At 43.1% G+C, this 11,810-nt stretch overlaps 1 protein-coding gene across 1 annotated transcript; it reads left to right on the top strand.

The window, feature by feature from the left end:
• The first annotated feature begins 202 nt into the window (after window positions 1–202).
• Window positions 203–2,540, top strand: SLPI (secretory leukocyte peptidase inhibitor). Its single transcript, XM_055265023.2, has 4 exons — window positions 203–337; window positions 1,047–1,205; window positions 1,629–1,778; window positions 2,361–2,540. The coding sequence occupies exons 1-4, from the start codon at window positions 229–231 to the stop codon at window positions 2,363–2,365; spliced, it is 423 nt and encodes a 140-aa protein (XP_055120998.1). The 5' UTR covers window positions 203–228; the 3' UTR covers window positions 2,366–2,540.
• The last annotated feature ends 9,270 nt before the right edge of the window (window positions 2,541–11,810 follow it).

The raw sequence follows: 11,810 nt of genomic DNA on the forward strand, positions 1-11,810 counted from the left end.
ATCAACCAACTTCCCAGGCCAACCTCTTCCCTTTCTTTTCTGGTAGTTGCTGTGTTGGCCTCATAGCCTTACCTGGCATAGGAAAGATAAACCATCTCCTTGGTGTCAGCATCTCTGGTCTCTGGCTAAGCTTCCTGCTTATGCAATAGTAGCTGGGAGGGGCCAAAAGAATTCTTGTGGGTCCACACCCACTGGTGAAAGAATAAATAGTGAGGTTTGGCAGTGGCCATGAGAGTCACTCCTGCCTTCACCATGAAGTCCAGCGGCCTCTTCCCCCTCATGGTGCTTCTTGCCCTGGGAACTCTGGCACCTTGGGCTGTGGAAGGCTCTGGAAGGTGTAAGTTGGAGTCACTCTGGTCTAATCTGGGCTGCAGGGTCAGAGGTGGGGTCTCCTGGTGGTGTGGGTGTGTCCCCTCTGTAGGCTCTGATCCCTCAGCTTAGTTTCAGGAGACCTCCCTGAGGGTGGAATACATGTCTGGCTGAGCTCCAAGGTTTGTGTGAGAGTTTCTGAGCTTCCGGAAATGCTTCCTCTATGCAGCCATGCTGTCAGCCCAGGTCCCTCTCTCTCTCTCTCTCTCTCTCTCATGGTCTCCCTTCTTCTTCACCTGTCTGCGACTCTCAAATATTAGTTTCTGACTCTGCTTCTTTGTGTCTTTGCTTCCGCTATTTTGTCTCTGTGCTTCTGCCTTGGGCTTTAGCTCTCAACTTCTCTCACACCGGTTCTATTTATCTTTGTTTATCTCTCTCCATCTCCATCACTCCCAGCCTTCCTCTCTGCCTTTGTGTAGCCTTGTTTTGCTCTTGGGTGGGAGGCCTTGACTAGAAGCCTGCTGCCCTTTTCTTGGGTGTGAAATGTCCCCTCCATTTGTCTAATTCAATCAAGCCCATCAATCCACCTGGAGATCAGGCAGGCATGACCCTTTGGGTTTTGTGGATAGCTACTGAGGTAAGGTTCTCTCCCCTTCAAAAGTGGTGCTTTGTTCAGGAGGCATGATGGCTCCTTGGTGCCCAGCCTCCTCCTGACCTCTTGACTTTCTCTTCAAAAGCCTTCAAAGCTGGAGCCTGTCCTCCTAAGAAATCTGCCCAGTGCCTTAGATATGAGAAACCTGAGTGCCAGAGTGACTGGCAGTGTCTAGGGAAGAAGAGATGTTGTCCTGACACTTGTGGCATCAAATGCCTGGATCCTGTTGACACCCCAAACCCAAGTAAGCAGGTCAGGGAACTGGGTAGAAAGGAGTGAGCCTGAGTACACAGCATTAGGGGGATGGGACTGGGTGATGGGTCCTGCCAGGCCTCCTTGTCAATCAGTCAGTGAGTCACACTGCCCTAAGCAGGAAGGTAGCCAGCAGCTGGTGAAGCAGTGGGCATTTAGATAGCCAGGTAGTTGGAAGCCTCCCACCTAGTCAGCACTGGACGGCTGGCCACCTGCATCAATGGGGGACCTGATGTTCTAGGAGAGCCAGGTGCTATGTTTGGGGGGTGCCTTAGGGAGAAGGTGGTGGTGATAGAGGTGGGGAGGGGATGATGCCCCCTGCTCAGGCTGGAGCAGGGGCTCACTCTAAAAAGTGGGGATGGGAGGGGTTGTGTAAAGTACAAGGCCTCTGATCGGTAGCCTCACTCTCACCTAGCAAGGAGGAAGCCTGGGAAGTGCCCAGTGGCTTATGGCCAATGTATGATGCTTAACCCCCCCAATTACTGTGAGAAGGATGGCCAGTGCGAGCGTGACTTGAAGTGCTGCATGGGCATGTGTGGGAAATCCTGCGTTTCACCTGTGAAAGGTAAGCAGGCGGCGAGGGCACAGTAAGCTCCCTCCAGCCCTCTCAGCCTCAACCCTCTGGAGGCCCAGGCATAGGGGCAGGGGGACTCCTGACCCCTACTCCAAGCAGAGCCTCTGTCTGACTCCCTTGTCCTTCAAGAGAACTGTTCTCCAGGTCTCGGGGCCAGGATTTCCATAGGATCACCTGTGGCTTTGATTCTATTCTAGTGTCTCTGGGTGGGGGTCCTGGGCAAGTGACTTTCTGAGTCTCAGTTTCTTGATTGGTAAAATGGACATAATGAGATTGAAAGTGCTCTGCAAAGCACTATGTGCACTAAGAATTTATTATTCAGGTTGTTTCCATCATGTTTTCTGAGGTTAAATCACAAAGGATCAGTGGAGTTTGAGGATTATCTAGTTCAATGCTTTGAGTTTAGAGTTTTACGGTGAAAACGAGACTTGTGTCCTGACACTAAGTCTCTCTCAACTATAGCACTATCTTGCTATTTTCTCTATCTCAGGAGGATCCTTGGGCAGGAGGAAGGATGTGGATATGATTTGGCTGGTTTCTATGCTGAAGCTCTTATCTGATTTTCTCTCACAGCTTGATTCCTGCCATACGAGGAGGCTCTGGAGTCTTGCTCTGTGTGGTCCAGGTCCTTCCCACCCCCAAACTTGGCTCCACCACTGCTATCCTCCTTTGGGGAAAGGCTTGGCACACAGCAGCCTTTCAAGAAGTGCCAGTTGATCAACGAATAAATAAACAAGCCTATTTCTCTTTGTACATCCTGCTTCTGTGATTCATTGGGGGTATGAGTGGGGTGGGAGGCTATGAGGGAAGATCTAGATATGAGGCCTCCTTCCTATGGATACATAGTGGGAGGAAGAGGCTTAGGGACTGGGGGGACTTGAATTTATATCATGAGTCTGAAAGTGCTGACTCTGTGATTTGATCTCCTAAATTTCGATTCTTTTGTCTGGGAAATGGCAATAAAAGTCAGTCTCTCACAGCATTTGGAACACTGGAGGAGGCATTGTGTATGTAATAAATAGCAATGTTATGAAGCCACAGCAAGTTCTCAAAAAACAGAGGCTATTTGTCACTTACTGGAGTGATTTTGAGTCTCTTTCATTTCCTATCTCTCCAAAGACACGATTTCTTCTATTTTAAGATGAGAACGTTATCACAATGGGTAACATTTATGACACACCATTGGCCATACCATGCAAGGGTGATGGTGCCCTTGACTCCAAGGGGCAGGAATAACAGGAACTGGGACTGCTGAGAGCTAGGGAGCAGGCAAAGGGCCTTACTCCACATTGCTCTGCTCTGTGGACTCCAGAGGAAAGAGACAACTTGATTAGATAAGATTTTTTAAAATATTGTAATTCAATCCTTTCCTGGAAAAAGTCACTAAACTAAAAAAATCTTCCTTACTACTTTCAACCAATGCTCTAAGAGCAGCAAGGGAATGTATTAAATTAACAATTCAATGAAGAGGAAAAAGAGGGAGAACCATTTTATTTCTTTGATGAGCGTGGCAGTCACCCTCCACGTTGGCCCCCAGTGATCTCGCCTCTTGATATTTACACGTTTCTGTAGCCCCCTCCTGCATTTTTCCATAGTTGGTCTGTGTGACCAATAAAATATTGCAAAAGTGAGAGAGAGTTATGTCCTCATGAAATTAGATGACAAAATGCTTGCAGCTTCCATTTTGGGGGCATTCTGTCTCTCCTCAATCACTTACTCTGGGGGCATTCTGTTGCCAGGTCATGAGGACACTCAGGCCATCTGTGCAGTTGCCCACAGAGTGACGATCCAACACCTCTGGCCAAGAGCCCATGAGGAACGGAGGCCCACCCACAAACACATGAGTGAGCCTGGAGTGGGTTTTTCAGTCTTGCTCTAGTCTTTTAGTTTTTTTTTTTTTTTTCCTGAGATAGAGTCTCACTTTGTCGCCCAGACTGGAGTGCCATGGCATAATCATGGCTCACTGCAGCCTTGAATTCCTGGGCTCAAGTGATCCTTCTGCCTTCACTTTCTGAGTAGCCGGGACTACAAGTGCACGTCACCACATCCAGCTGATTTTATTTATTAATTTTTTTTTGAGACTGAGTCTCATTCTGTCACCGACGGTGGAGTGCAGTGGCGCGATCTCGGCTCACTGCAAGCTCCGCCTCCTGGGTTCATGCCATTCTCCTGCCTCAGCCTCCCAAGTAGCTGTGACTACAGGCGCCTGCAACCACGCTTGGCTAATTTTTTGTATTTTTAGTAGAGACGGGGTTTCACTGTGTTAGCCAGGATGGTCTTGATCTCCTGACCTCGTGATCCGCCCGCCTCAGCCTCCCAAAGTGCTGGAATTACAGACGTGAGCCACTGTGCCCGGCCCCAGCTAATTTTTTAAAAAGTTTTTGTAGAGATGGGGTCTTGCCATGTTGGCCAGGGTGGTCTTGAACTCCTGAGCTCAAGCAGTCTTCCTGCCTTGGCCACCCAAAGTGTTGGGATTACAGGCATGAGCCATTGCGCCTGGCCCTCTCTAGTCTTGAAAAGACTGCAGTCCCGGCAGACAGCTTGACTGTAACCTCACGAGGGCCCTGAACTACAACCACCCAGCTAAGCTGCTCTTGGATTCCTAACTCTCAAACTGTGAGTTGATGTTAATGGTTTTAAGATGCTAAGTTTTGGGGAAAGTTGTTATACAGCAATTGATAAGTAATACAATGAATTTAGCAAAAATTTGATACTACAACCAAATATGGACAGTAAAATAAAATTATGAGCCAATGTCATCTTCTATAAACATAGGTATGAAGATTCCAAGTAAAATGCTAAAAATTAGAATTCATCAGGGTTTTAAAAGCTTTCATAGAGTTCAATGTGAATGTAAATTTTTTTTTTTTTTTTTTTTTTTGAGACAGAGTCTCACTCTGTTGCCCAGGCTGGAGTGCAGTGGCCCAATCTCAGCTCACTGCAAGCCCCACCTCCTGGGTTCATGCCATTCTCCTGCCTCAGCCTCCCGAGTAGATGGGACTACAGGCACCCACCACCACGTCCAGCTAATTTTTTGTATTTTTAGTAAAGACGGGGTTTCACTGTGTTAGCCAGGATGGTCTCAATCTCCTGACCTCGTGATCCGCCCATCTTGGCCTCCCAAAGTGTTGGGATTACAGGTGTGAGCCACCATGCCGGGCCATGAATGTGAATTTTTAATTAAAATTAAAAATAGGAATGAATCCAGAAAAGAAAACATACCTGAAATTCTGTAGCAATATCTACATTAAGTTAAATTTTCAGAGGAATTGTCACTGAAGTCAGACAATAAGGATCACCACTATTTTCAACAGTGTATGAAATATTTAAAACTGTGCAGTTAAATGAGATAAAGGAATAGGTGTATAAGATTGGGAAGAAAGTTACAAAATGGTCATTGTTTGCAGATAATATTGTTTCCTGTATAACAATTTGAGACATTCAGATAAAATAAGATTTAGGACAGTTGCTGGGTAAAAGGCCTACACAAAATTCTATAGCATTTCTACACATTGTTTATAACCAATCAGAAATAATAGAAGTAGACAAATGCTACAAAATACCTAGGAATAAGCCCCCAAATTGTGCCAGGCCTTCATGGATTAAAAACGAATTTTAGAAATAAAGGTCTAAAATATGAACTCGGTAGGTAAAAAAAAATAATGTTTATGTTTGGGAAGACTTAATAAGGTAAAGATGATGATTTCTTTAAAATTATTTCTAAATCCAATGTGATTACAATAAAAAACCTAATACAATTTTTGAGAAGAACTTGATGAAGTGATCCTACAGCTAATGTATTATTAAAAGGTTGCAGTAGAGCCCACAAAATTTTTTAAAAGTACAAGAATGGAGGGTAGCTAGATTAGGAATCAAAACGTGCTAATGATGTAATAATTAGTGTAGTATGATGTTGATACAGGAATAAACAAATAGTCCAGTGGAATGGAATCCCTATGAGGATATCCTGAGAGTGACAGTATATGAAAAAAAGACTATATACAAGGAAACATATATTTGTGGACACTTATTATAGAAAGGGAGGAATTTTTACAGCTGAGTACAGCAAAGCTCAAACTAGTAATGAAAGCAATTGTCTTTTTTTTCTTTTAAAGTTCAAACTGATAACTTTTATGGAGTTTAACAATAATCTCTAACACGGTTATTTGATTCCTGTTTGTTCTTCTCAGCCACTACATTTTAAATTTTTTTAAATTTCTTTTTAAGTTTTTAATTGACAAATTATAATTGTATATATTTATGGGGTACAATGTCTTGAAATATGCATACAATGTAGAATGATTAAATAAAGTTAATTAACATATCCATTACCTTACGTACTTTTTTTGTGCTAAAATCATTAGAAATTTACTCTTTGCAGTTTTTAAATAGATAACACATTCTTGTAAAGTATATTCACCATGCTGTGCAATAGATCTCAAAAACTTATTCCTTTTGTCTAATCAAAACTTGGTATTTTGACCAACATCTTCTCTCCCCAACCCCAGCCTCTGGCAACCACCATTCTACTCTACTTCTATGGGTTCAACTGTTTTTCATGCAAGTGAGATCACCCGCTACTTGTCTTTTTCTGCCTGACATTTCATTTAGCATAACGTCCTCTAGGACGTTCATGTTGTCACAAGTGACAGGATTTCCTTCTTTTTAAAGGCTGAAGAGTATTCCATTGGAGACATAGATATAGATATATAGACATATCACATTTTCTTTATTAATCCCTTGATGAACACTTGGGTTGATTTCACATCTTGGTAATTGTGAATAATGATGTAATGAACATGGAAGTGCAGCTATCTCTTCACCATTCTGATTTCATTCTGTTTGGATACATACCCAGAAGTGGAATTACTGAATCATATGGTAGTTCTATTTTTAATTTTTTGAGAAACCTTTATACAGTTTTCCATAATGGCTGTACTAATTTACATTTCCACCAACAGTGTGCAAGGGTCCCCTTTCTCTACATCTTCTCCAACACTTATCATTTGTCTTTTTGATGGTAGCCATGATAACAAGCATGAGGTGATATAGTGTTTTTCTCATTGTGGTTTTAATTTGCATTTCCCTAATAATTAGTGTTGTTGAACTTTTTTTTTAATATACCTGTTGGCCATTTGTATGTCTTCCATTTGTATGCTTCCTTTGAGAAATGTCTATTTAGGTCTGCTCATTTAAAAAATCACGTTGTTTTCTTGCTATTGAATTGCTTGAGTTTCTTATACATATTTTGAATATTAATGCCTTATTGGACTTACAGTTTATAAATATTTTCTCCAAATCTGTGGGTTATCTTTTTACTCTACTAATTGTTTTCTTTGCTGTGCAGAAGTTTTTTCATTTGTTGCAATCCCATTTGTCTATTTTTGCTTTTGTTGCCTGTGCTTTTGGGGTCAAATGCAAAAAATCATCAACCAGACCAATGTCATGGAGCTGTTCCTCTATTATTTCTTCCAGTAGTTTTACAGTTTTAGGTCCTACATTTAAGTCTTTAATTCATTTTGAGTTGATTTTGCATATAATTTGAGTTTGATTTTGAGATAAGGGACCAATTTCATTCTGCATATGGATATCCAGTTTCTCCAGCACCATTTTTTGAAGAGACTGTCCTTTTCCCATTGTCTGTTCTTGGCACCTTTGTCAAAAATTAATTGATAATACATGCGTGGATTCATTTCTGGGTTCTCTATTCCATTCCATTGATTGACGTGTTTGTTTTTATGCCAGTACCAAACACTGATTACTATAGCTTTGTAATATAGGTTGAAACAAGGTAGTATGATGCCTCAAGTTTTGTTCTTTTTGCCCAAGAATGCCATGCTGAGTTGTATTGGTGCTCCTTGGTATGTTACATGTGCCTTTTCTTTTGTTTGCTTTCAGTACTCTTGTTGCCCAGGCTGGAGCGCAATGGCACAGTCTCCGCTCACTGCAACCTCTGCCTCCCAGGTTCAAGCGATTCTCCTGCCTCAGCCTCCCGAGTAGTTGGGATTACAGGCACCCGCCACCATGCCTGGCTAATTTTTTGTATTTTTAGTAGAGACAGGGTTTCACCATGTTGGCCAGGCTGGTCTCGAACTCCTGACATCAGGTGATCCACCTGCCTCGGCCTTATTGGACATACAATTTACCAATATTTTTGTAAAAAGTGCTGGGATTACAGGTGTGAGCCACCGCACTCGGCTGTCTTTAATTTTTGATAGTTCGAATATAATGTGTCTTGGTGAACTCTTCTTTGGGTTGAATTTGGAGACCTCTGAGCTTCCTGTACCAAGATATGTCCATCTGCCCAGGTTTGGAAAATTTTTAGTGATAATATCTTTAAATTTTTTCTTCCCTTCCCTCTTTCTGTTTTTGTAATATTGAAAATTGGCTCTCTTCATGTTGTCCCATAGATTCAATAGGCTCTCTTTATTCTTTTCCATTCTTTTAAAATTTTTTCTGCTCTGACTGGATGATTTCAAATGATCTGTCTTTGACTTTGCTTATTCTTTCTTCAGCATTATCTGGTCTGCTGTTGAAATTCTCTATTGCATTTTTATATCATTCATATAGTCTTCAGTTCAAATTTTCTGTTTAGTTTAAAAAATGTTTTAAATCTCTCTATTTAACTTCTAGTTTTGTTCTTGTTTTCATGATTTCATTAAAATGTTTATCCATGTTCTCTTGTAATTTGGTGTACTTCTTTAGAACAATTATTTTGAATTCTTTGCCAGGCAATTTGTGTATCTCTAATTCTTTGTGTTAGTTACTGGAAGTTTGTGTTCTTTTGGTGGTGTCAAGTTTTCCCAATTCTTTCATGATTCTTATATTCTTGCAAAGATGTCTGTACATTTGAAGAAGGAGTCACCTCTTCCAGACTTTATGGACTGGCTTATGTAAAGAAAGACTTTCACCTGCAGGGAGATGGGAAGGAAAAGAGGCATACTGGAGTGTGTTTTGGCACCAGGTTTAGTGGAGTAGGGCAGCAAGTGTGGGGGATGTGGTGGTTCCAAGTCCAGGGGGTGCTAAGTCTCATTGGCTCAAGCAGCTGGGGTTTGCAATGTTGGTATCTGCATGGTCCTTGGTAACAAGGAATGCCTACAGAGGCTGAGACAGCTGTTGGGTCCTCAGCTGTCCCTCTGCATCCAGTGGTGAGGGGCTGGGCCAGCAGTGATGAAGGCCAGAGCCAGCAGTGTGCATACACTTTGCTGCAGAGGCTGGCTAAAGGCTTGTCTGTGGCAGAAGGGGCCAGCTGCTGGCTCATGCACGGCTGGGGTCAGAGGCAGAAACTGGAGATGGCAAACAAGCCATCATTAATCTTTAGGGAAACACAGATAAAAACCTCAGTGAGATACAACTATATTATCTATTAGATGACCAAAAACCAAAACCACAAACAAACTCCCATTAATACCAATTCCTATCAATAATGTAGAGCAACAAGAACTCTCATACATTGCTGGTGAGAATGCAAAATGGTATAGCCATGCTGAAAATAATTCGGCAGTTTCTTATAGTTGTATACTTACCATGCTACCTAGCAATTCCACTCCTAGGAACTTATCCAAGAGAAATATAAACCATATGCACACAAAAATCTGTGCCTGCAAACTTATAGCAGTTTTATTCACAATTGCCAAAAACTGGGAGCACCCCAAATATCTTTCCACTGGGAGATATGTAAACAAACTGTGCCATATCCATACAATGGAGTACATTTAGCATAGAAAAGGAAAAAACCAGCCAGGCTTGGTGGCTCATGCCTGTAATCCCAGCATTTTGGGAGGCCAAGGCAGGTGAATCACCTGAGGTCAGGAGTTCGAGACCAGCCTGACCAACATGGAGAAACCCCGTCTCTACTAAAAAATGAAAAAAAAAAAAAAAAAGAACAAACCACTGACGACATAGATGAATCTTAAATACATCATGCTAAGTGAAAGAAGATGGACTCAAAAAACTAAATATCATTTGATTCCATTTATATGACACCCCTCAAAAGGCAAAACTACAGGGACAGAAAGCACATCAGTGGTTGCCAAGGGATGCAAGTGCAGGAAGGTATTAGCTACAAAGGGTGCAAGAGAATTTTGGAGGTGATAGAGCTATCTTGATTGGGTGGTGGTCATGGCTGCATGTGTTTGTCAAAATTCACAGGACTGTGTAAATTGGGTAAATTTTACAATTAACAAGATAGACACAGTCCTTCCCCTTTAGGAAGGGGAATGCCAGTAAACCGGCATTGACGATCCTCAGTGATCACCATTAAGAAAGTGGCAAGTGCAGGGGAAGGTGGGGAGCAGATGAGGGGCTCCCAAATCAGAGACAGAGAGAGGCGGAGTAAAAGTTGTGTGGTGCCTACACTAGGGAGGGCACCAATCAAATGTATGACCTAGAATGTCAGAGTCTCACAGCCACACAGCAGCCACATGAAGGTCTGGGCAGCCTTACTTCAGGAGCTGCACCCCACCCAGGCTTAAGAGCTTAGCCTGATGGCTGGGTGAGGTGATCCATGCCTATAATCCCAGCTGATGGGTAAGGGAGGCTGAGGTGGGTGGATTGCTTGAGTCCAGGATTTCATGACTAGCCTGGGCAACATAATGAAACCCTGTCTTTACCAAAAACACAAAAATTAGGTGGGTGTGGTGGCACGTGTCTGTAGTCCCAGCTACTTGGGAGGCTGAGCGAGGAGGATTGCTTGAGCCCGGGAGGTCGAGGCTGCAGTGAGCCATGTTAATGCCACTGCACTCCAGCCTGGGAGATAGAGGGTGACTCTGTCTCAAAAAAAAAAAAAAAAAAAAGAACTTAGTCTGAGAGCTTGACGAGAAGGGCTCATGGGACCAGAGGGGGCCACCTGCCCTGAGGGGATGGGGGTACTGAGGATGTATTTGTGCCTTGTGGCCTGTGAGGAGGGTGACTCAATAGCTATGCTGACAGGGTCAAGAGATATTAATTCCTTTTAGCAGGTTCACCTTCATCTTTGCACATAGGGAAACTGAGGCCCAGAGAAGGGCAGTGGCTAGTCCAAGGACAAATACAAAGGCACTTTTTAATGGTTCATGACTACAAAGGGGGCTTTCTGAGGTTGAGAACTTGAGATAACTCCAGCCAAGGGCAATTAGGGCATCAACTGAAGATGATAACCTGCAGGCTCAGTTACTGAATCAGGAAGGTCAGGACCTGGCTGGAGCAAGACATGAAAATCTGAGGCTGTGGTTAGAGGATGACATCTTTCAAGTCGTATGCACATAGGAACTTCATTGTAAGAGAATAGTCTTATTAACACATCTTTCTCAGAGCTTTACCTGGGTGATTGCATATCTTCCCAGTCAGCTACATGAGATAATAGGCTTTTTATAAAAATATTTTTCTTTATTTGTAAGAAGTTACACATGCACATAGACTAAAGAATCACACTGTGATAGGTAGTGTCTCAGGAGGCAGCAATACTGTCTAACATTTATCACCTTTTATACTAGGTGAGGCATAAAGAATGCAGGTGAGGAGATCCAGACCTGGAGGAGCAGTTTTGGGCTTTAGGGTGGAAGTGGCTCTTGACGCCCACCTCGCTTAGGTCAAGGAGTGCTCCATATGCTTCTGACTGGCTCCTTACAGTTTTGCACTGAGGGTGGGGCCAAAATGCCACTTGGAATAAAGCATTTCTTGCTTGTGAGGAGGAGGACTGAAGTACCTCAGACCTAAAGTCTTCTTTACTTTGTGACAAGCTACTTACAGCACAGGAACACTGTCTTTCACCTGATTGGATGTCCTGGGGAGGTTATCAGGGTGCCTGGGACAGCTGTATTTTCCCCCCATCCTAGCCTATAGGAAAAGCTCTGATATGGTTTGGCTCTGTGTGTCCCCACCCAAACCTCATCTCGAATTGTAATCCCCATGTGTCAAGGGAGGGACCTGTAATCCCCACATGTCGAGGGAGGACGGTGATTGGATGATGGGGGTGGTTCCCCCACGCTGTTCTCGTGATAGTGAATGAGTTCTCACGAGATCTGATGGTTTTATAAGCGTCTG

This window comes from Symphalangus syndactylus, chromosome 24 (assembly GCF_028878055.3).
Source record: "Symphalangus syndactylus isolate Jambi chromosome 24, NHGRI_mSymSyn1-v2.1_pri, whole genome shotgun sequence".
Classification (NCBI taxonomy): Eukaryota; Metazoa; Chordata; class Mammalia; order Primates; family Hylobatidae; genus Symphalangus; species Symphalangus syndactylus.

Excerpts from the sequence above, each read along its gene's own strand:
- SLPI (XM_055265023.2), top strand. The coding sequence starts at position 229 with ATGAGAGTCACTCCTGCCTTCACCATGAAGTCCAGCGGCCTCTTCCCC. Across the intron at positions 338-1,046 it reads TGTGGAAGGCTCTGGAAGGT|CCTTCAAAGCTGGAGCCTGT; the intron begins GTAAGTTGGAGT and ends TCTCTTCAAAAG. Across the intron at positions 1,206-1,628 it reads TGTTGACACCCCAAACCCAA|CAAGGAGGAAGCCTGGGAAG; the intron begins GTAAGCAGGTCA and ends ACTCTCACCTAG.